This window comes from Aquarana catesbeiana, linkage group LG03, assembly GCF_042186555.1.
Source record: "Aquarana catesbeiana isolate 2022-GZ linkage group LG03, ASM4218655v1, whole genome shotgun sequence".
Lineage (NCBI taxonomy): Eukaryota > Metazoa > Chordata > Amphibia > Anura > Ranidae > Aquarana > Aquarana catesbeiana.
Genome location: NC_133326.1, coordinates 566,057,507 through 566,083,102, shown reverse-complemented (window position 1 = coordinate 566,083,102; position 25,596 = coordinate 566,057,507). Strand labels below are relative to the sequence as shown.

The 25,596-nt window shown below is 41.3% G+C and overlaps 1 protein-coding gene across 11 annotated transcripts in view; it reads left to right on the top strand.

The window, feature by feature from the left end:
* The window catches only part of DGKI (diacylglycerol kinase iota), a 466,380-nt gene that overhangs the window by 312,809 nt on the left and 127,975 nt on the right, over nt 1-25,596 (top strand). For all 11 annotated transcript variants that reach the window (XM_073621819.1, XM_073621822.1, XM_073621821.1 and 8 more), the window contains 4 exons: nt 1,932-2,032; nt 17,987-18,066; nt 19,398-19,436; nt 20,903-20,969. In XM_073621819.1, the coding sequence (XP_073477920.1) occupies nt 1,932-2,032; nt 17,987-18,066; nt 19,398-19,436; nt 20,903-20,969 (287 nt within the window). The remainder of the gene's footprint in view (nt 1-1,931; nt 2,033-17,986; nt 18,067-19,397; nt 19,437-20,902; nt 20,970-25,596) is intronic.

Below are 25,596 nucleotides of genomic sequence, written 5' to 3'. Positions count from 1 at the left end.
TGATGTAAGGTGGCCTCTGATCATCAGAGTCCCCTTACATCACAGTCTGCAGCATCAGAGTTCACAGTGTAAGGGCAGGGCAAGGGGGAGTTCTGCAGACTCTAATTTAAAGGGGAACTCTGTGGACTGTGGTGTAAAGGGAAACTTTAATGTGGTGCGCGTGGGGGGGGGGGGGGGGGGGCAGATCCACCATCCTCACATCAACATGCACTATGGTAAGAGGGGATACTGATGTAAGAGGGGAGTGAGGACACTAATATAAGGGGAAACTTTTATATCAGTGTTCCCCTTATCTTAGGGTTCCTATACCCCTCTTACACCAGTGTCCACTGCAGATTCTTTTCAGCAGATGGCAGGGCAGTCTGTCTGTGGCATGGAGCTGTCATATGATGCACTGACCTAAAGTTTCTGGTGCAGTCCAGGGCACTGAAGGCAGGAATGGATCCTCTTTTCCTCCCGCTCCCCCTCCTTGCAGATTGTTTTAAATTTGTGGTAAAGGTGCTCCGCCCCCCCCTAGCTGTGCCAAGCCAAGCTGAACCGAGCCCTTTAGTGGACAGCCTCGCCCCCATAGCCAAGCTGAGCTGACTCCTTTAGTGGACCGTCCCGCCCCCCGAGTAGAGCTAAGCCGTGCCCTTCAGTGGACTGGCCCACCCCCTGAGCCAAGCTGAGATGTGGAACAAACCAAGCGGCCTGGGGAGAAGAGAGAGAGTGGGTGGATCGACACAGGAGGGTGAATGACAGAGGCTGGATTGACATAGGAGCTTGCCTTGTTCCCGTCCATCGAAAATTACGGACCGGACAGGGACAAAAGCAAAGCTCCCTGGGCGAAGACACAGCAGTGGACAGGCTGTCACTGAAACTGGCCCACTGAGCCACCGGCCCACTGGGAAACTCCCGGTAGTCACAATGGCCAGTACATGCCTGATTGTTATTCACTGGGGGGCAGAGACTTACAACACAATGTACTGTGGCTTCACCCCTGATTTGGACAACTTGGCACCTCTGGCCTCAGACATTACAAGCTCTACAGTTTCTTTAAAGTTGGTGACTACCAAACATCAAAAAGCGCATCATATAAATTTATTAGTATTAAAAATCTGTTAAAATGCAATCAGACAAATGCACATGTTCCATAAAAGAGCTGTTTTGGTACATTAAATAGGCAATATATTTAATTGACCACCTATGACATAAAACATAGACCACTTTAACATGCAATTAAGATTGCTTTCCTATCAATACATACAGTATAATTTTAGGATTCAAGGTCAACAGGTTTCCTGGAACAGGCCCACTGCTTCAGGACCAAGAAAGAGAATAGTTTCCAAACAGTAGTAGTCTTTACGCCCATGTAAAATAAATACCATACTGCAGATTAGATAAACGTAAGAAAAAAAACATATTATAACAAATACATTGATTTACAATGCATATTACACTGTCTACATGATACTTACTAACTGTACCAAATAAAATTGCATGGTTAGTCTTTGGTGGACAGAGAGTAACAATGAGATGTTACAAGCTGCAGAGTTTCTTTCTGTTTGGTAGTATAAAGTTTAAGACATTGGTGATGTTTTACTGGAATTAATTATACAATCCAGGAGAAATAGATTTCTCCTCTGTAGCAATCAATCTGGACACTGATTGTTTTGAAAGTGAAACAAATACTTCCCTTCCAATTTTCTATCACTTTTATGAAAACTTTTTAGTTCTCCAACTTAAACCTAATTGCAATTGTGGTCATATTTTGTCTATGACTGCCATTTATAATTTATTTTATCTTTCTTAGAGTATTACTTTTCGTAATAACTCCTCAAGGTGATGTTGCCATATTTGTCTTATCACCGTTTTCCAGTCAAGGAGATTATCTTTTGTCTGACATATTTCTGAAAGACTTATGGTGCTCTTGTGATTTATTTTCCTCGCAGTCCACATTCAGTGCCCGATCGGCTGCGTATCCGAGTGAATCGAATCCGCCTGCATGAGTACGAGGGACTGAATTACGACAAGGACAAGCTCAGAGAAGCCTGTAAGTTAATAAGTAAATCTCCGTTTTGACTTTCAATGAAAATGCTTCAAGCAACACTGGAATGTATGTGTAGCTATGCAGAGAAATAAAGAACACCAGGCAGATAATAAAAGATCATCATTTAATCCAGATATGCATTCAGCAAAAAATACATAAATAATAAATAATTAAATGTATTTTTAAAGACAGATAGCATTAAGCGTCTGAATCTGTTATGTTAGCTGTGCTGTCTTGCATGGTGCTGTCAGTTTAACATCAGGAGTTTGCTGACAGGAGGGGAGAACAAAGCAGTGACCACTTCAGTGCTCTTTCTCTGTCCAAGTAGCAGAATGGGGGTGGGTCTCTGACTAAGCTGTATCGCATTGTGCATGCACAGCTCAGAGTACTTTCTAAGGAAGACTGCGAGCAGGCAGGTAGGTTTATTTTATTGCAGAAGAGACATCCTTGAGGTTACAAACAGTAGAGAGAATGTAGGTGAGTGGAGAGCTGAGTCATGGAACCCATCCCTTCTAGGGGGGTGGCCAGAGTCAACTATCCAAGCAAAATGAATGATAGCAGTCCCTGTAAGTCCTACACTTTCCTACCCTGCTTCCCTAAGGGTTTGTTGACATGTGTGGAAGCCAGTGCCACTGAAAAGTTTTCTGCGGTGGATTGCTTTTTAGAGGCGTTTGACTGTACTACAGTGACTTCCAGCTTCCACGGGGATCCCATAGGTATCACACATGCATATTTACATTGGTCTAAAAAGGACCATTGTAACTTTGCAAAAATATCCATACCTAAACTTCAGCTTTAAGCTTTTATTTCACTCCTTATGTGGCCAATTCTGCTTTTCATATAGATAACAAATATTGAATGCACTATATGTAGTAGCTTTGTAAGTGAAAAAACACCTGTGCAATCACCAATCCTGGTTCTGTGAACGTGTTCTTGCTGCCACACACACCGTCATGTGTTCCCACACTCACAGATATTATTCTCACTAAAGTGCTGCGCAGCACTTGGTGTGTTTTCTTAATTGACCTATACACATTATTTAATGCCCCAAATAATACCCAAAAGTATTCAAAATTATTATTTAGAACTTGTATGCTGAAAATCATATACACTTTTAACAATATATATATACAATATACATCAAAAACTACATATACAGCACCCCTCCTTGAAAATACACCCTATGGGTATGTGTGAAATAAATTATATAGTCCAAAAACCTTCACAAGTCCATCCTGTGACCATACAAATTTCAAAATCCACTGGTGATTTGTGCGTACTCCCCCACCTTCCACCATAAACTTTCACCTCCATTTAAGACCTACATATATATTTTATTATTATTATTATTATACAGGATTTCTATAGCGCCAACAGTTTACGCAACGCTTAACAAAATGAAGGCAGACATTACAGTTACATTACAATTTGGTAAGAGGAATCAGAGGGCCCTGCTCGCTAGAGCTTACAATCTATGTGCCTTCCCCTTTAAGGGGCGTAATCCTCCCAGGTCTTCTAGATGGGACCGTCCACTTCCATATATAGATTGGAACCACGGTTGTTGTTATGGAATCCTACTCATAATTATAATTTTTATATGGACATTCCCATCTTTTCCACCTAATGGCTCAAAAAAATTTGATTTTTGCTAAAGCCAGCTCATTCTTTTTTAAAACTATGAAATGCACTCCCATTAAGCTGTGCACAAACATCTGGCACCATGCAGGAAAAATTGCATGAAATACTGTCCCCTTAAGAACATCCAGGTACTCGTCTCTATCTTACAGATATTAGACTTACTTCATGTATATCATGAAGACAAAACTGACTTTTGCCTACAATTCTTCCATGAAGACCACTTCTGGCCAGACTTCTCTGGACAGTAGATGGGTGTACCTTGGTCCCACTGGTTCCTGCCAGTTCCGTGCTGATGGCACTGCTGGACATCTTCCGATGTTGAAGGGAAGTAAGCATGATGTGTCTTTCATCTGCTGCATTTAGTTTCCTTGACCACTGTGTCTATGGTCCTCAGTGTTGCCAAGCTAACACATGTGGCTTCGTCACGCTTGCATGCAATCTCTGGAATATCTGGATTAGTTTACTACTATATACATAAACAAAAACAGTGCTGCGCTACTAAATATATAATATAAACTTGATGAATTCATAGGTGCAAACATAAATAAATAAGTCCACTGAATTTATATAAGTGAATGTCATTTTTTGATTAGGACTGTGGTTTCATTTATGCACATTTTAAACTGACTTATTATTTATATATTTTTTTCACATAAGTTTTTCTGTTTATTAATGTGGTTTGTGATATTATTAATGTGGCTGAATTTTGTTGCAGTATAACTACCTTGTATCTTGCTGTGCTCAGTCTTGCCATGGTGTATGACCTGTGACATGAAACTGTCTTCCACAACCTCACCTTAGTAGCAGAGTTTGGCTGTTCCTTACCCAGTTTTATGCATCCTACACAGATTTTTCTGTTTCAGTTAATAACTGTGTTTCAACCTACATAGGAAATTGATGATCATTAGCACCTGCTTGGTGTAACTGGTTAACCGTTTGCCAACCAGCGCACGCCGATGTACGTCGGCACAATGGCACGGCTGCGCAAATGGGCATACCTGTACGTTCCCTTTAAGAGGCGGCATTGTAGACGCACGTACAACGCCGGCGAGGCGCGTGTCGGCCGCGTTCTCCATGAGCGCGCCCATGGGACTCGATGTCCGCCGGGGCCCACGATCATGACACGGAGTGGCAGAACGGGGAGATGCATTTCCCTGTTCTGCCTAGCAACATAACAGGGATCTACTGCTCCCTGTCATCGGGAGCAGTGATCTCAGACATGTTGTAGTAAGCCCATCCCCCCACAGTTAGAACCACTCCCTAGGACACACTTAACCCCTTGATCGCCCCTAGTGTTTAACCCCTTCCCTGCCAGTGTCATTTACACAGTAATCAGTGCATTTTTATAGCACTGATTGCTGTATAAATGTCACTGGTCCCAAAATAGTGTCAAAAGTATCAGCTGTGTCCACCACAATGTCGCAGTCACAATAAAAATCGCAGATCACCGCCATTACTAATAAAAAAATTATACTAAAATGCCATAAATCTATCCCCATTTTGTAGACGCATTAACTTTTGCGCAAACCAGTCAATATACGCTTATTGCGATTTTTTTTTACCAAAAATATGTAAAAGAATACATATTGGCCTAAACTGAGAAAGAACTTTGTTTTTTTATATATTTTTTGGGGATGTTTATTATAGGAAAAAGTAAAAAATAGTACTTTTTTCAAAATTGGCACTCTTCTTTTGTTTATAGCGCAAAAAATAAAAACCGCAGAGGTGATCAAATACCTCCAAAAGAAAGCTCTATTTGTTGGGAAAAAAAGGACATCAATTTTGTTTGAGTACAAGGTCGCATGACCTTGGCGGAATAGGGGTGAGTTCAGACTAGGATTTGAACATTCTTCAGCTCATCCCTATTTACTTTTACCGGCCCCCATTGGATCGGCCAATATGAAAATACTCTGCTTGATTGTCAAAATCATCACCACCTTGTTTAGGTAGCAGTATGACTTTGTAAGATATCAATAGCTTGGTTTTTATGGAAAGCTGTGAAAACATTGGCTGAAAGAAAATCAAAGGATTTTAACTGTTTTTTATTAAATAATGGCAGATCACAAATACACAAAGTTATCTCAAATAGGGACATTTTTGCTGTTGTTTTTGTGCAGAATATGGAGATGAGGTCCAGTTACTAGTAATGTTACTTGCATGCCATCTGACACATCAAATAGATTTCTTTACTTTAATTTCAGGTTTAATAATTAAAAGAATTCTGTTTCATTTTTAAATTGTTTTATTTATTGAGAGATCCATACCCCCACCATTTAGTTTTCATACCACCAAGGAGTATGGATACTCCTGGTTACGAACCTCAGGGGGTATAGCATCCACCTTGAAGGACAGCCCTGGGGTTTGATATGTTCCTTTGGATGCTGAGAAGATTTTGGCATGGGGTTTCAGCGTAATTAACAAGCTAAAAAGATATTTCTTCTGCACATGCCCTGACTACTAGACTTAAGGAACATGTAAATCCTCACAATTGATTTTTGCTTTTTTCCCATTTGGTCTGTTGAATATACCATTGAAAGAATTTTGTTATATCTGTCTAATAGGTGCAAAAAATACCTATTAAGCCTGTCAGGAAGCTAGTGAGCTGTAAACATCCTGTGCACTTACCAACCTCTGACTGGTCTGTATCAGATTCAACCCCATGTACCTGTACTAGTTACTAAAAGGGGAAGTCTGGAAGGGAGGATGATCTGAGGTCTAAAGGGCTTATATGTAATACATACCTCCCAACCATCCTGGATTCGATGGGACTATCCTGAGATTTCAAGTAAATCCCAGAATCCCATGAAACCGAGCTGAATCTTGTCGAAACTTGTTCACCAGGAAGGGCAGTGCTGCAGCTGTCAAGACTGAGGGACTCGGTGACACCCTCAGTTCCCAGCCTGCACAGCCCCCCTGTGCACTAATGGAGGAGGAGGAGGGGGGTAGCCCAACTCACTTGTACTGAGCCCCAGCAGTTCAACAGGGGGGCCTGAGGCAGAGAGGAAACTTGTTTTTTATTAGGTGCCGGTGTCTTGCCGAGAAAGTTCCCCCAGCAGATAAGGACCCCCCTGTACTACGCAGGCGCAGCACTTGCGCAGTACGAACGACTTCGGAGACACCGAAAATAGCCGAAGCTGAAAACCTTGAGTGAGCTGTACACGGCACCTGCGCCCTGACTCCAGGTTCAAGCCCAACCATCCAAGTGGACATAGAGGTAGAATAAAAAAGTGCCGAGCGAAGCGAGGCTGTGCCAGAAGCATGGTGAGCGAAGCGAGCCCACGAGGGGCCCTGTTACAGGCGCCGTGTACAGCTGACTTACATCTATTCAGCTTTGGCTATTTCCGGCGGCTCGTACTGTGCAAGAGCTGCGCCTGCACAGTACAGGGGGTCCTTATCCGCCGAGGGGAACTTTCTCGGTAGGAACACCGGCAGCTTTGATCCCATGGGCTGCGGTTTCAAGAAACTAAAGCTCCCAGGGTCCCATCAGGGGACTTTTTTATTACGTTCGGGCACAGACAGAGTTATCACAAGTGCTGCAGCTCCTGATAATTAATTGTTAGATCTGTCCTGCACAGGCTGTCCCCTGGTGGAGTGATATAGGTCAGAGTTAGCAGGTAGCATCTACTACTAGCACCTGGCTAGACATTTGCCGTGACCATGCTGGCAGAGGTAGGCAGGGGCCACCACCCTACTGACACCAATTATTTGGGGATATTCTCTCCTGGGGCCACAATCCCACTGACAACAATGATTTAGGGACTATTCTCTTCTGGGGGGCCACTAACCTATTGATACCAATTTTTTGGGGGCTATTCTTTCCTGGGGTCCACGATACCACTGATACTCCACTGAAAAGCCATACACACCCGGGAGGCATTTCACAGGTAATGAGAAGGCGATATCGCACCTCCTCACTGCCTGTTTTAACCCCCTAAATGCTGCGCCACCGTGGTGAAACCATCTACATTGATCTTGGTTTCAGGGCGATGCAAAGCGCCCCCATTCACTTGGTTGCTAAGCAGTCGCAGTCTTTGATTATTTTATTTAAGTACTTCTTTAAAGCATAACCCGACTTTTGTTGAGAAAAAAACATTCCCCCTGGGTGATCTGTGTACATTACAAGGATTATAACAACCTTTGTTGATGATTCCTACCTTTTGTTATTCTGAAGAAATCACTGCTTGTTCCTCTGTGCTTCTGTGCTGAGTGGGTCTAATGGTCGTGGTTTCCTAAATATCAATCAGCTGTGCAGCTGTAGAGCACTAATAAGGAAAACTGCTGGGCCTGCATCCCTTTAGACGTGTTCCTATTGGGAGTATCTCACCAAAAACAACATTTTTGTTGCAGGGGATGCCTGAAATCTGACTTGTATCTTAATGCAGACTTCTGGGAAAATTGGTGAGGCAATCACACAAGCAGGAAATTATGTTTCTGGGGTGTGTTCAGTACACATTCTGTGTACAGAATAACTCCAGGTAGCCAAATTACATTGCATTTTCAGAAAATTACAGCAGCTGCAGATTGAAAAGTAAAGGTAATTTTTAATAACATTCAATTACAATATGACTTGTGTCGCAATTGTATACGCTATATTATTTTTTCTTTATTTGCTACTTTTTCCCCCCACCAAAGTGGAGTTACCCTTTAACCACTGACAGACCGGAAGATTTTCCCCCTTAATGACCAGGCTATATTTTGCGATATGGCACTGCGTCTCTTTAACTGACAATTGCGCGATCGTGCAAAGGTGTACCCAAATAAAATTGCCGTCCTTTTTTTCCCACAAATAGAGCTTTCTTTTGGTGGTATTTGATAACCTCTGTTTTTATTTATTTATAAAACAATATTTTTTACTTTTTGCTATAATAAATATCCCCAAAAAAACTGTAAAAAAAATAAATTTCTTCATCAGTTTAGGCCGATATATATTCTTCTAGTTATAGCGTCTACAAAATTGTGGATAAATTTATGGCATTTTTATTATTATTATTTATTTTTTATTAGTAATGGCGGTGATCTGCGATTTTTAGCGGGACTGCCACATTGCGACGGACAGATGGGACACTTTTGACACTTTTTTGGGACCACTGAAATTTATACAGTAATCAGTGCTATAAAAATGCACTGATTACTGTGTAAGTGTCACTGGTAGGGAAGGGGTTAACACTAGGGGCGATCAAGGGGTTAAATGTGTTCCCTCATGTGTGTTTCTAACTGGGAGGATGGGACTGACTGTAGGAGGAGACAGATCGCTGTTCCTGATAACTAGGAACAGCAGATCTGTTGCTCTTCTCCTGTCAGAACGGGGATTTGTGTGTCTACATACGGACATAGCGGCCGCCGGCCACGCGCATCAGGTCCCCTGCCTCCGGCGCGAGCCTGAAACCTTAAAGGTGCCGACGTACACCTACGGAGATTCGTGGGATCGTGACGACCTGCCGCAGTAACATGACAGCGGTTGGTAGGCAAGTGATTAAAGTAGGCTCAAACAAAGTTTTAGTTTCTGTTTGTTTTCAGTGTGTACAAAACCTTATGTAATAGAAGCGTTTTTGGTTTTTGTTTTTATTTAAATGATTGTGCTGAGGTCTATACTTAAATGTGAGACTCTTGCTTGTGGCACAGCAATCAAAGCATATTTTATAGGTATAAATAGGCCCGGGTTTTGTTTAACCATGCACCTTAAACACCTCCCACTGCTATGTTTCTTCACACCCACTTTTTTGCCACGGCGTGCTGCAGGTCACTACCTCCCCGAAGTGTCCCTTTTTCTTAAGTTGTACAGTTGGGAGGTATGGTAATAGCTGGACTCCTGATTGCTAAGACACCCCTAGGCTCAGACAGAGAGTATATGTAATGGAAGACTTTTAAAAAATATTTTGTCTTGAATGGAAGCCTGGGAGACCCTATATAAGAGGTGACATCTGTGAACACGGCTGGGACAAAGGGGTGTTTGTTCTTTTGTACTCTGTTCTGCTCCAGTTCAGCTCTTTATTTGAGCCATGACATCAGACAGCAAAGGAAGGAAGACCACCTGCCAGTTTGCTTAGCCTGTGTGTGTGCAGCTTGGAGGGTCCTTATATGTACAAGTAGTCTGGCGACTTGAGTTCCTCCACACCAAACTGGTCATACTATAGCTTTGTGTCGCCGGCTTTGTGTAGCCAGCTTTCTACACATGGGGCACAGTCATGCTGGAACAGAAAAACCTACTCAAACTGTTACCACAAGGCCGGAAGTGCAAAAATGTCTTTGTATGATGTAGGACTAACAGTATTCTTCACTGGAAACACCTAAACTCAATCATTTGGAGGGGCTTACACAAACTTTTGGCCATATAGTGTATATAGTTTTATCAATATGTGTACAAACCTTGTTTCTGTTCTGCTTCATTACAATCTGTATGTACATGGGGAAGCGACATTTAATTAAATATTTCAGCTTTGCTTAGTGTCATTTAGAGCTATACGGTGACAGGTCTTTCTGCTCCTCTTGGCAGTATGTGGATACCCATAGATATAGGATGTTCAGTGCGTGCTTCAACCACGTTTTCTTATCCTGAAAATGATTTTCTTGCTGCAGTCTTTCATCAAAGATGCTAAAAGCATTTCTTGATAATGCAACTAGACACCTAAAGGATAATCTAATGTAATAAAATCATGAGTGTGTGGCAGCACATACAATGAGCGAATAATATCCAAAAATTAGTTTCATTACTTAACGTTCTGACTGAAGGCCGAGGTCATTCTGTGCATGCGTTGCTGCTGTATGAATGACTCAATGGGAGATGTAAATATGAATAGAGTGTAATCAGCTACACATGCCTTGAGCGGTCAGTAAGGTCCATTTACGTCTTATAATATACGTATGTAAACGTTATAGAAACATACATATACCATATGGACAACTTTTTACACAGGTTCTTGCTGCTGGCATCCCATGTAATATCGAATTATTGAGTGAAGTAGCCCTAAGAGGTAAAATAAGCATACCTCCACAATAATAATATTAACTCAAAATCAAAAATCGTTTTTCTTAAAATTTCACATTCTAAAAAGCAATCTAATGTATAACTCCGCCAACCTGACGCTAAAGCAATGCATAAATAATAATTCAAATATACAGTAACAAGAAAAGAGACTTGTTGTGCTCCTCTGCTTATAATCTTTTGGCCAAATGCCATACAGTGCTCACCGCTGGAACACTTTATTTAAATCATCCGCCCAGCAGGCTCCCTTGCGTGTGTCAGTTGTAATACGTATGCGTAAAGTTTAGTAAAATCTGTCACCCATAAATCACAGGGCCATCTCTTCTCATGTATCATGCATGAAATGTATAGGGCCCCAATCCAGGCAACGGTAATAAATGCAGAGCATTGCAGGCTCAGTCAGCACTAAACGAGCACAGAACAATGGTCACACTTTCCTGAACAGGTACTGCTGCGGAGAGACTGAACACATAATAGAGATTTAAACCCTCAGGAAAGTTCCATTACTCTCCCTCTCCCTCCCCGCAGCCATACGAAACTTAATTGCTTTGTAGCATGTACCAAACTCAGCTGGGGCACTGGTTTCTCCGCAGGCTGCCAGTGTTTGTCACATAATGAAGTCCCACTATGGGTGACGGTGCAAGTCATTAATCAACACGGCTGATAACAGTTTAATAGAGTCGTGTTCATCTCCTGTACTCATTATTCATAGCGAGTTGAGAGCTACCAGCATGGCTGTTTTTTTTTTTTTTTTTTTATATATATATTTTTTTTCTTCAGCAGAGGTGAGGCTGCGGGACTGTTTTGCAATTACATGGGACCCGTGTAACAGATTCTGTGTCATACAGATGCTGGGCTTTCCTGTACCTTTTGATTAACAATAAAAAAAGTGCTGATGTGATTGCTCTTCCTTGGCTTACCATTTTTTATATTTACAGATTACTGTACTGTACTATTTATTTGGATTTATTTATTTGGATTCCAAATACATTTGTACTCGGAGGCCAAAAATCTTTGTTGACTATTCTAATTGTTATATATTAGATTTCTGTATCTCCTTTTTTTTTAATAATTGTTCACAGATTCCCTTAGTATGTCTTGTTTGTATCTTTGTTTTCGATGCATTGTTCCAGCCATTTTGGGCTATATAAATCATACAGGTCGATCCTTAAATGCCCCTTAATTTCTTCTTTTCATTAATGCTATAAGTCTGCAAGAATAAATTCCTGACTTGTCACAGTATGGTGAAACACTTTCATTTAAAAAAAAAAATTGACTTTCTGTCATCAGTATGCTGCAGGCAGGAGGAAGCATTTCCTCAGTTTCCCTTCCCGCTGATGATCAAACTGAAACATTGTAGCTTTGTAGCAAGTTACAAGGTGAGGGGCTGCACCAGGGGCTGTTCTTTGTCAAATGTTTTTGATGGTGACCCTGGATAATGCCTGACGAAAGATGGTACCTTCCTTCTAAATAAAAAAGCAGATGAGGGTGTTTTAACCACTTGCCAACCGCCTGTCGTCGTTTGACGGCGGCAGAATGTCTCCCCTGCGCAAATCGCCATAGCTGTACGGCGGCCGCTTTAAGGGGTGCCTGGTGGCCGATCGCTCCTGACAGAGCAGGAATGTGTATCTGTGTGTGTAAACACACAAATCCACGTTCTTTCAAGGGAAAGGAGACAGATCGTGTGTTCCTATATAGGAACACCGATCATTCTCCTCCCCCAGTCAGTCCCATCCCCCCAGTTAGAACACACAGTGAGGGAACACATGTAACGCCCCCTAGTGTTAACCCCTTCCCTGCCAGTGACATTTATACAGTAATCAGTGGCTATTTATAGCACTGTTCACTGTATAAATGTCAGTGGTTTCAAAAAGTGTCAAAAGTGTCCGATCTGTCGCAGTCCCGATCAAAACCGCAGATCGCTGCCATTACTAGTAAAAAAATAATAATAAAAATTACATAAATCAATAACCTATTTTGTAGGCACTTTAACTTTTGCGCAAACCAATCAAAATCCACTTATTGCGATTTTTTTTTTACCAAAAATATGTAGAATACATATCGGCCTAAACTGAGGAAAAAAATATTATTTTTTTTTTAAGTTTGGGATATTTATAATAGCAAAAAGTAAAAAATATTGTGTTTTTTTTTTCAAAATTGTCGCTCTTTTTTTGTTTATAACGCAAAAAATAAAACCTGCAGAGGTGATCAAATACCACCAAAAGAAAACTCTACTTGTGGGAAAAAAATGACATCAATTTTGTTTGGGTACAGCGTAGCAAGACCGCGCAATTGTCAGTTAAAGCGACGCAGTGCCGTAACGCAAATAATGGCCTGGTCAGGAAGTGGGTAAATTCTTCCAGGGCTGAAGTGGTTAAAGGAGGGGAATACTGTAAATTTTGTGAGAGGGGATAAATACCTGGAAGTGTTACACTTTGTTAGCATACATATACTGAACATGAAAAATATAGTATAGTATGTATTACTTACATCTCCCCAGAGAGAAACAATGTAGGAGATAATAATACCTGGAAGTGGTACAGTGACAAGTTACTTAACATGCATTTACTTAACAGAAAAAACATATCTAATGCTAGGTCCAATTTAACTTTCTTCTCAGCTAGAGTGTGTTTTCTAGTTGCATGTGCATTCACTCTGTTACTGCTGGTGGGAGAGAGCATTTTGGTTCAAATCAAACCTTTTAGATGCTGTAGGATTGAGCTGACTAGCCATTGAGCTTCAGAAATATAAGGAGTCTTAAGCCTCAAAGTGCAGTATATGTATTTGTGCCATTTATATTTACATACTGTGCTTCCTGCCTAGCAATACTGTGCAATGCTTATCCTTAACTGCTCTTTCTGGTCTCTTCTCAGACTGACTGAAAAAAAAACACATTCTATGTAATAGACTCTGTAGATTCCCAACAGTTGTCAGCAGAGAAGCCGACTGAACTGCCTGATATACAGCTGGTCTGCCTTCACATCCACATCTCCCACTCAGTTGATTCCACCTATAAATCAAATTATCCACCCTTATCACAGGATATGTGCAATCAGAGGATATGTGCAATCAAGATGTCTTACCTTCCCAAAATGCTCTATTTTTTCAGGGCCCTCCCAATCCCAACCCCAGCTCACATTCTCAGAATTGAACAATGGAAGATACTAAAATTTATCTGGGGTGGCTCGTATATCTTTGTAAACCCTAGGAGGCCTTAGTGTTCCTAATCTATCCAAGTATTACATAGTCGCACAAATAACACCACTAGCGACACTCCACGGTCTCATCTTATTTAAACATTATGTATTGCTCTCCACCCCGATATACAATTTAATATGGATCCCCACAAATCATAGGCTTCCTGTTACTGACCATGCATTGCAAAGCTTGCTGAGACTCTGGGGCATTGCCATCAAATGCATCACATGTGGATCACTGTGGATAAGGGCGTATAACTTGATTCTAGAAATCCCTGGAAAGTGTTGCTTTATAGACCTTACACTGACTTCAACAGAATCGAGTGGAATTCATTTTTCTTTATTTTTCTTGCCACCTGTCTAACTATTGCCAAAGTGTGATGACAGCAACCCTGAACTTTATGGAAGTAAAACAGCATATCATGGTCATCGTGATCCATGAAAAGCTCACGTCTATAGATATGAGAAATTTCTCAAAATGTGGTTCCCCCCAGGCTGGAGCATAATCGACACCTTAACCTTGACTGTATGCTCCTTTACAGGATTACAGAGGATTACACCTGGCTAGACCCTCACTACCTCTCCCCTTCCGATTTCTTCTTTCCTCACATTTCTCACATACTTTCTCTTGCCTTTTTTCTCTCTTCTTTCGAATTGGCATTCTTGGGACTCTGGACTCAACGTTCTAAAATTCTTTATATGGTATTTGGCCCCCTTTTCGGATGCTTGCTAACACCAACTTTACATCCTACCTGAAGGGGCGGTGTAGAGTTTTTCTTTTGGTCTTCTGTAAATCCCTGCTTACTTGTACCTCCCACCCTCCTTGGAACCGTTTTGCTATCTGAGACCAGTTTGCAGAAAGCATCATACTTTACTTTTTGAAAGTTTAAGCAAAGTTGCGATATTGCGATTTACAATTCTCTTGCTTATTGTTACCATGTTTTTGCTTTTTTTTTAACTGTTATTTACATGCCAACTGTACTAATTTCTTTAAAACCTCAATAATTTTTTGGGGAAAGACATAAATCTCCTCTGTAGAGGGAGCACCTACTAATCTGTAAACAAATTGATGTCCTGTAAATATGGAATAGCAAGAATGTAATAAAATGTGAAACCAAAAAAAAAAACAGTTACACCAAAAAATCCTTAATGCTAAATCCCAGGCACAAAAACTATTTAAGACCCGGTTCACACAGGGATGGCTTCAAAGTCGCTCGACTTTGAGGTCGCCAAGCACAGAGCAACTTCAGCACAGCTTGCAAAACGACTTCTGTATAGAAGTCAATGCAAGCCGATCTGAAGTCGCCCCAAAGTAGTACAGGAATCTTTTTCTAAGTTGGAGCGACTTGAGTTGCTTCTATTAGAACGGTTCCATTGTACAGAATGGAGCGCGACTTATCAGGCGGCTAAGTCGCCTGACAAGTCGCCACTGTGTGAACCAGGTCTGAATTTATTCTTTAATAGTCACAGTGAATTTAAATCAATCTTATGTGTACAAAATGCCTTTGCAAAGCCAGATATAACTTGTAAAATAAATAGTGACATCATAACTCTCTAAACATAGCCTGTGCAGAGAGGCGAGCTGTGGGAGAGGCCCAGCGGGCTCCACCCACTACAGGCTGCCTGCAGAAAACTGTAAGAAGGGTAGAGACAAGATTAGTCATCCTGCACAAAGCACACCAAGATTCAAGTAAGAATACACTTGCTTCTGCTACTTGCATTTAGACAATATTTACTTATGTTGGGGTTCAGCTTTAAATGTGAGCTTTAAATGCCTCATATGGGTTAGTCCTGTACTCAGGGCACATCTCAGGTTCTTTACTTCCTGGCCTGCGAATTTCAGTCATAATTAAAGCAATTAGGGCCTTCATCTCCAGGCTCGCTGATAACAATGAGGAGGAGATGGCAGGCGTGAGGATGATTAAACCAGAGCTGTGAGATCACTGGACCATACGCTGAGGACAAGATTAAAATTCCGGCAAGGAAGATGAGTAATATTGGCGTGGCGGTAGGATAGCAACACTCGGTTGGGGCCTTTTTCTCCTGCATAGTAGGATGTGGCACAGGTTCTGGAGTCTTTAGGAGCTGAAGGGGTTATGACCTAGGATAACTGAATTCAGCCATAACCATAGAATAAAATCTAAGGTTACTTTGCTTTTAATCCTTTGCATGGATATCATTATTTTTTAAAAAATCCTTCTTCCTTTGGTAAACCTGTTGTAAACCTGGGCATTTTAAACTGCTTGTATAATGAAATGAAAGAAAGGGGTAACCATCAGTAAAAAAAAAAAATGCATGACACAATGATCAGTAAATCCACATATAGGCAGTTGAAGTTATGTGCAGATCTGAAATACACCTTTAAAAAAACCTGTTTGGCCTCACCCTGTTCTGCCTCCAAAGTCTGAGATTTGAGACACATTTTATTTACAATAGAAAAGAGAGAACATATCAAATGCTTAAACTGAGAAAATGTACCATTTTAAGAAAAGAATTAGGTAATTTTGAACTTGATGGCAGCAACCTGTCTCAAAAAAGTTGGGACATGGCCAGGTTTACCACGGTGTAGCATCCACTCTTCTTTTAAGAACACTCTGTAAACATCTGGGAACTGAAGAAACCAGTTGCTGTAGTTTTTTGGAGCGGAATGCTGTCCCATTTTTGCTTGATATAGAATCCTGATATTCTTGAATAATATGTAACTGCTCAACAGTCCTGGGTCTTCTTTGTGATGTTTTTGTTTCAAGATGCGCCAGATATGTCTAAGTCTGGACTGCAGGCAGGCCAGATAAGCACCTGAACAAAGTCATGCTGTTGTCATAAATACAGTATGCAGTTTAGCATTGTCCTGCTGAAATATGCAAGGCCATCCCTGAAAAAAGATGTCATCTGGATGGGAGCATTTGCAGCTGTAAAATCTGGATATATCTTTCAGCATTGATGGTGCCTTTCCAGATGTGTAAGCTGCCCATTCCATACACACTAATGCACCCTCATACCATCAGAGATGCAGCAATCTTTGAACTGAGATTTAATAACAAGCCAGAAGGTCCCTCTCCTCTTTCGTCATTTTGACTTGTCTGACCACTGAATAGTTTATCACTTTGCAACAGACCATTTTGAATGAGCTTTAGCAGAGAGAATACAGCGGCATTTATGGATCATGTTCAGATATGGCTTCTTCTTTGCATGATAGAGCTTTACCTTGCATTTTTGGATGGCATGGCGAACTGTGGGGTTAATTTACTAAAGGCAAATAGACAGTTGCAGTTGCTCCAGGACTTAGTAAATGAGGAAAGCTTCACTTTGAAAAGAACACCCAATCACATGCACGGAAAATAAAAAAACAGCATTTGGATTGGTTGATGGAAGTCAGCAGAGCTTTTGCTCATTTACTAAGCTCTGGAGCAACTGCTTTTGCTGAGTGCAACTGCACTTTGCAAAGTGCACAGTCTATTTGCCTTTAGTAAATCAACCCTTGTGTTCACAGACAGTGATTTTTGGAAGTATTCCTGAGCCCTTGCAGTGAATCATGCCTATGTTTAATGTAGTGCCGCCTGGGGGCTTGAAGATCGCAGACATCCAATACTGCGCTTCAGCTTTGTCCCTTGCGCACAGCGGTTTCTCCAGGTTCTCAGAATCTTTTGATGATATTATGTACTGTAGATTATGATATATTTAAAGTATTTGCAATTTTACATTGCAGAACATTTTTCTAAAATATCTTTAATTCTGAGACATTCAGATTCTCTAAAATGCTCTTTTTAAACCCAGTCATGTTACTGATGTGTTGCCAATTAACCTAATTCGTTGCAAAATGTTCTTCCAGCTCTTCCTTGTTAGTACCACTTATTTACTATATGGGTTTATGAGATCTGCAAATCATTGCATTTTTTTGTGTAGATTTTACACAGCGTCCCAACTTTATTGGAATTGGAGTTGAGCATTTGGCCACATGAGCATAAGGAAATTATTTGCATAGCTTTGCTCACTATCCTACAATGAGGAATAAACCACAAATTTGGGGGATTTCTGACAAATATGAGACATGTAAATGATTATGTGCTGTTTTATAAAGGATCCTGTATTATTGCCCTTCTCTGTACATGATAGCCAGTAACTTTCTTTTCTGTCTACCAGCCATCCCTCTAGGAATTATTGTAGTACGAGGAGACTGTGACTTGGAGACTTGCCGCATGTATGTTGATCGCCTTCAAGAGGTGAGTTTGGTCTTAGCGTAATATCATGCCGCCAGTCCTGTTACTTTCACCTAGTGATTCACTAGAGATACACCTAAACACATACCCTGGAATTCACTGGCAGAGACAGATTTTGCAAAAGTATCTTGCTTGAGTTCTAAAAGTGGCACAGCGTGTGACAAATTCATGTACCTGTCTAGAACTCATACTTGAATTTGGCACATGCTGCACCACTTTTAGAATGCTCGTGAGACACTTTCAGAAAATCTGTCAGCGCCGAGGTTTCTCTCTGTATGCCAAAAGAGAATTTGTCTTAATTAGCTCCACTTTTGTAAGATACACACTGTTGATATTCTATTTTTAATTTAGTGCAAGCAAAATGTGCCAAAATGTAAAAGTGGCACATTTTAGAGCTACCTGAATTTGGTGTACAAGTCTACGTCAGAACCAATAGTGTCGCAAATGCTTCATGAGTTTGATGCAACACATTAACAAGAGGGATTCATGCCAGAAATGTGCAACAGCTGCTTTATTTAATTCCCCCCCATTGTTACTCTTTCACTGCTATTTGCCTTACCAAACCAATAATTTCTTCTTCCAAGTGAAAATGCCCTTCAGTGGTGGCTTCCATATCATATAGATTAAATTCAGTAACGTCCTGGTAGGTTCACAGAATTCTGCACAATATTGGCCTAAGTATGTGACTACAGGAAGAGCTTTGGTTGATAAGCTCCTTGGGGGCATGGACTAAGGTCAGTGTTCTCCAAAAGGGCTGTGGAGGCACTCTATCATGTAGTAAAGTAAATGCATAAAAACATATACCAACATCCTGAGCATCCTGTAAGCACAGTAGGGCCCACTGAAAGGTTTTTTGTGGGGCTATAGGGCTTTACAAATCATCTTTAATGTAATTTTCAATCTTTTTAAATCTGCAGCTTTTGTTGAAATAATATATGATGAATGTGCCATGAAGGTCCTTGTTCCGGCACTATAGGGTGACAAAACTCTGTTCCTGTCTCCCAATTAAGCTCCTGTGTTGTCACCCTGTCATGTGGGTATTCTATGTAGACTGCAAGTGGTTGTTTCAGCACACATGAGGCAGGCATAGTCCACTGTTGTACCATTGGGAAACCGCCCTCCACGCAGCCATTGTTGGGCTGCATGGAGACAAGAAGGGACTGTGGTAGGTCAGAAACACTGAAATGCCACAAATGATAAAAAAAAGTGAAAACAAGTATTTTCTAAAATGAAAACAATAAGAAATTGTTAATGATACACATTGTATTAAAAAACTCAATTCAGTTACAGTTTATGCCTACTTTAATCTACAACTTTTATTTGTTCCTAATAAGGATCTTCGTTCAGTGACATCTTACAGAGATCACTGCCAGGTATGTGCATTTGACTATTTGGATTTTTTATAAATGCAAAATCATGGAACATTATGAAAGCTTTGCCTCTTCATGTGTTTATTTGACCATTTTGTGGTCTCATTGAAGTACACTACAAATGGTTGATGTTCTTTGGTGGTGTATTTCCTAAATTCAGCCATCATATTGGCCTTGTCACCGCTTCCTGTCAATTAGGCTTAATAGATCCTAATGAATGTGAATTCAGCTTACAAAACGGCTGCTGTATTGTTTTCTACTTATTTATTTCATGAAATATTTAAAAGGCTTCATTAGTCAGAAACAAAGACAGTTTCAAATTGTTTCACTGTCACACTTTTTACATTACCTGAGAAAAAACATTGTTAGATTGTACCATTATAGAGACACTCAAAGAGTTGACAGATTTTTTGAAAGCATACCAACAACGAGAGAATACATTAATATTAGCATTTTGTTCTGCAAACAATAGTTTTCTTCAAAATGTTTGAATGTGATCATGTTTCAGTCAGTATATATGACATATTGAGGTTGATTTACTAAAACTGGAGAGTGCAAAATCTGGTGCAGCTGTGGATGGTAGCCAATTAGTTACTAATTTTACTAATTTTAAAGTTACTAACTTCAGCTTGGAAAGCTGATTGGTTTCTATGCAGAGCTGCACCAGATTTTGCACTCTCCAGTTTTAGTAAATCAACCCCACAATCTCAATGTTATTCAGCATTTAAAGTAGATCTAAACCCAGTTGTTAATATCTTATGTAAGCTTTACTTTGATAAGTTGTTTTCAATCTTACTAAATACTCAGATATTCACCCTCCATGTCATCATCCCTCCTCTCCACCTCTCCTCTGATCCTCTTTAAGGGATCTTAATTTTTTTTTTAATTCTTGTTTATTTTCTTTTTTAAAGTAAATAAACAAGGCGAATGATATGCACTGTTCCCCCTTTGCCTCCTGGGATTTGAACATCACATATGCCAGTAGGCGAAACTTTTCATTCAGTAAAATAGGAGGGGGCGGGCCTAGTGGGGTGTCATCGAGAGACATGCTGCATAAACCCGGAACAGCTGGCAGCCTCTCAAAGTCAAATCAAAACATGGTGGCATTAGACCAAGCACTGTATAGGAAGAAAGACTGGTACACACAAACAATCTTTGCAAACTGGCCGTGACATGTAAAAACAGCCAGGAAGAGACCTGCTCAACCATCAATACATGGAAGAAATCCTAGCTGCTCCTATTAGCATGCATCCATTGTCTCTAGCATCCGTTACCACTGACGCGTTTCAAGGGCAGACCCTCTTCCTCACAGCCTTTGAATTGAGTCGATGGTAAAGCATTTAAGGCCAGCAAATGAACAAAATGGCTGTCCATATACATACATTACATGAAAATCTGCTAGCTGTGCAGTTATTTTTAGTAAGGACATGCTGATTCTGTAGTAGTAACATCCTTTTGATATTCTGCAGGACGAGAGTTCACTCCCAAGGTTATTGTCTGCCCAGAGACTTAACCCCCGATGGTGCTTCCTAGACGGTAAGTTGATATGTGTGTGTAAAATCCTGTCAGTGACGTGTGTTAAGCTAACAATACTGGGTGGGCATAATACAAAGGCCCTGGGTTGATTTACTAAAGGCAAATAGACTGTGCACTCCTGGCGACTGCTGTCTCTTGGCTGTGACAGCTGTTATATAGGCAAGGGCGGGGCCACTCAGTGATGTAACCGAGTGACCCCGTCCCCTTCTGACATTATGTGACATCAGAGGGGACGGGGTCATCCGGTTACGTCAGCGGGTGGCCCCGTCCTTGCCTATATAAGAGCTGTCAAAGGGAAAAGACAGCAGTCGCCGGGAGGCCTCCCATGGAGGCGGAGTTTTTTTGGGTTTTTTTTTCTATTTTTCTGGTCTGTGGTTGAAGATGGATTGACATTGTGGGACACTTTTTTTTTCTTTTTTAATAAAAGAATTGTCAAAAGGGGTCTATTGTGGTTTTTACTTTTTGACACTTTTTTAGTGAATGGGTAGGGGTACAATGTACCTGATACCCATTCACATAGGGGGCCAGAATCTGGGGGCCCCCTTGTTAAAGGGGGCTTCCAGATTCCGATAAGCTCCCCACCCGCAGACCCTGACAACCAATGGCAAGGGTTGTCGGGAAGAGGCTCTGGCACCACAAAGCACCCTCCGCATGATGAGGGCACATGGCCTGGTATGGTTCAGGGGAGGGGGCGCTCGCGCCACCTATGCTGTCCTCCAGGCTGCATACACGGATAAGGGTCTGGTATGGATTTTGGGGGGACCCCACGCCAATTGTATTTATTTTTTAGTGTGGAGTTTTCCTTAAAATCCATACCAGACCCAAAGGGCCTGGTATAGACTGGGGGGGGGGGGACCCACGCCAATTTTTTCCTTGATTTTTATCTATATTGCTGGGAGCCGGCAATACATTACAGCCGCGAGCAAGTTTTAATAAAGTTTTTTCCTTTAGAAATCCAATTTTGCTGCGGCAATGTTCTACATGTTGCACAGATGCGCCACTTTACAGGCAAACTAGGGGGACCCCCCAGGCATATTTAAAGGAATATTTCATTTTTATCATTTCACTTTAACCTCCCTGGCGGTATTCCCGAGTGTGGCTCGAGGTGAATTTTCACTACCAAAAGTGGTAACCCCGAGCCACAGTCAGGATTGCATCGCAGGATCCAGGCAAAGTTACTTACCTTTTCCCCAGGATCCTGCGATGTCTTCCCGCTGTGTATGCGAGCTGTGTCCTCCGCTTGATTCATTATCGTGCCAGGCTCCGTTCCCTGCAAGCGTGGCAACGCATGGGGATGGAGCCCAGCGCCAAATTCAAAAAGTGAAAAACACAGAACACATACAGTACACTGTAATCTTATAGATTAGATTACTGTATCAAATCATTTCACATCCCTTTTGTCCCTAATGCTTTGTCCAGTGCCCTGCATGCAGTTTTATATTATAAATACTGTTCTTTCTGCCTGGAAACTTGAGAATGTCCATAGCAACCAAAAAGTGTCCCTTTACATCAAAAGCAGTTTTAGACCAGCTAGAAAACAGCGATAATAAATTAAAATCACTTGCAGAATTGAGCGATAGTGATTTGTGGGGATATTAGTCATCAAACACTGAAAGTAACAGCAACAATTCTGCAACTGAGCAAATTTCAGTGTTTTTGATTTGATTACATTATTGAATAAATTCTATTATTATAACATTATTTTTTGTTATAATTTTTTATAGTTATTTATTATATTATAATTCATGATTTCGTGTTTCAAGCTTTAACATTACCCGGGATGTCTACTAGACTCTTGTTTGGACAGATTTAAGTGTGTTATTACTAAGAATTACAGGCATAGAATATGAAATACCAAATTTCTATGCAAAACAATGTACCGCTGTCATGGTTATGCAGTAATCTTTCTCAGTCGGCTTACCTCTCCTCATGTGTTCAGACTATAGGAGGCCAGCCACTCTCACCTGGCTGTTTTTGTAACCTCTCCTCTAAGCATGGCTCCACCCCAAGCCCTATCAGGGAACCCTATATTAACCTGTGCACTACAAGCCAGCGATGCTGATCAACCATTGTGTGTTTGGCTTCCTGTTTCCTGCTTGCTGTGTGCTCTTCGTTTGTCTCTGTTACCGACCTTGGCGTGTTCCCGACTATTCCTGTCTGCTCGTATCCCTGACCTTTTGGCGTGTCCCCGACTATCCCTGTTTGCCTGTGACCCTGAACCTTTGGCATGTACTCTGTTGTTCCTGTCTGATTGTCGCCCTGACCTCTGCCTTATCCCTTTACTATCCTTGTTGTTCCAGCTTGCTGCTTCCTTCTCCTGTAGTCTACCGTGAGCGTGAGCTGTGAGACCCTAGGGGCTGTGACCTGGAGCCAGACTGCAGCGCAGTCCATCCTCACCACTAGAGGCTCTGGTGTACACCTGCTGGCTCTTAGACTCCGCGCCCTGGGGAATCTGTGCTCTACCTCCCACTGGGATCTGTGTTAGTGATCCAGTAGACCTGCTTCCTGAACCTCCCTGGGTACTATCCGCAGCAGTCAGTCCTAGGGTCCACTATCTTAGCCTTGCACTTCCGACTCCTACGGAGTGCGTCTGTCACCTGCTCTCAGGTGACCTGACAACCGCTTTCAGCATCAAAAATCAGACATAACCATAATGTCAGGGAGGTTAATTATTATAAAAATCACTGCTCTTGAAAAAACAGTTGTTTTAAAAACTTTTTTTGTCTCTTAGGGCAGTACCCAGGTTCCCTTACACTTTTTATGGCAATAACTTGCATATATTTCATGTTCGTGTCCCATAGACTTTAATAGGGTTCGCATGTTCGCTAGAACTTTTTACCTGTTTGCATGTTCTGGTGCGAACCGAACAGGGGAATGTTCGGCTCATCCATATGAAAGAGCAGAAGCTCCGCTGACCTCTATCATCCAATCATGTGCAAACAAAAATGCATTTCTTTAAAATTTTTCTTGCACATGATTGGGTATTCTTTGCAAAGTGAAGCTTTTTCTCATTTACTAAGCTCTGGAACAACTGCAGAGCGCAAATGCACTTTGTAAAGTGCACAGTCTATTTGGCTTTACTAAATCCACCCCTAAGTCTTAACTCTTCTGAAGCTAAGTGGACCCGCTATCATTTAACTGGCAGCTGAGACTCAATTTTTGTGAAAAAAAAACCCACTTAAAGCATCAGAAAAAAGTACCCTTGCAGTGGCACCTACACTGCATGGGTTAAATGGTTAAGTTTAGAGGATAGAGGAATAAAATGTAATACTTGCCTTACTCCTAGCTCTGGCAGGATTCCACCATGTTATGCCATCAATCCTAAAAGTGTCTTCTCCTCAGTGCTCTGGTGCCATTCGTTCTGCTTTGTATGTGTGGGTCTGCCGTCCTCATAATGTACCTTGTATCATGAGACAAGAGGACAGCGCCAGAGCCTGCTCGGAGTGAGGAATAAGGGAAGTATTGCAACTTATTTCTCTTCTAGACTTAATGAGCATTTAACCTGTAAAGTAGGTTGGGCACTGTAAGGGTATTTTTTTTAAATCCCAGAGTTTAGTTTTAACTGGAAGAAGGCAGGGCTTAGATTAATGCTGGGTTTGTGTTGAATCATTAAAGTATAACTGCAACTATGGAGAGCAAGCATGGCCTCTTGAAAGGTACAGCAACACATCAGAAGCCCATACTCACCCAATGGCAGGTTAATACAGAGTTGTTTTTTTGCTACTTTGGGAAATGATCATTAATTTTATTGTTATACTTGTAGTAGACCTTTTGGGCTCCCCTAAAAGCTTGGCTGAAAAACTCCAGTTAGTAATCACCACGTCCTGCCTTCAGCTGAAAACAACTGTCACTTATTTAATACCTATCCCTATCCTGGTGTGTAAGTTGATACGTGAACTGATCCTTTAATATTTACTTAAAGGCTAAGTTCACCTTTTCCAGAAAATAGGCTATGCAGTTCAGGGGTCCCACTTGCAAGACACCTCTAAATTTAGAACATTTTAACCACAATTAACAAAAGGTGCAAGCCCGAGAAATCAATTCTCTGTTCTGTGGCCATGACAGAACACAGCACAGAGAACATAAGACCTGGACCTGCATGCTCCGATCTCTCTGCCGTCCCTGCCCCTCCCCCCGCTCAGCTCAGTGCAGGAGAGGAGGGCGGTTGTCAGCCCTATAGCGCTGCTCGTGTTGTGTGATCACCGCACGAGCAGAGAGAGGGAATGTGTGGTAGTTTTCTATATAGAAAACTGCTGTAGCCCCTCTGTTAAGCAGGTACTGGCCTGCGCTAGTTTCTCTTTCAGTCTGAAATAGAAACGGACACAGATCGACCTGAAGCAGGTTGCACTGGTAATGTGGTGCAGGCCTTTCCTGGCAGTTTAGTTAATTCCGCATAATGAGAGAGAGCTTTACTATATTATCGTCATTTGCATCTCTGCCTGAATCTGGCCATCCACATAAAAATAAAAAATATAAAAATATGAATACAAGTTCTTTAAAACAGGATATAATATTTTGTAAGATGGACAACATATCTGCATAATTGGGCACAGAACAAATATTGATATTTTTGCACATTCAGTCACCTTGTACTGTGTTAACATTTTTGGCAATATCCTTTTTATCC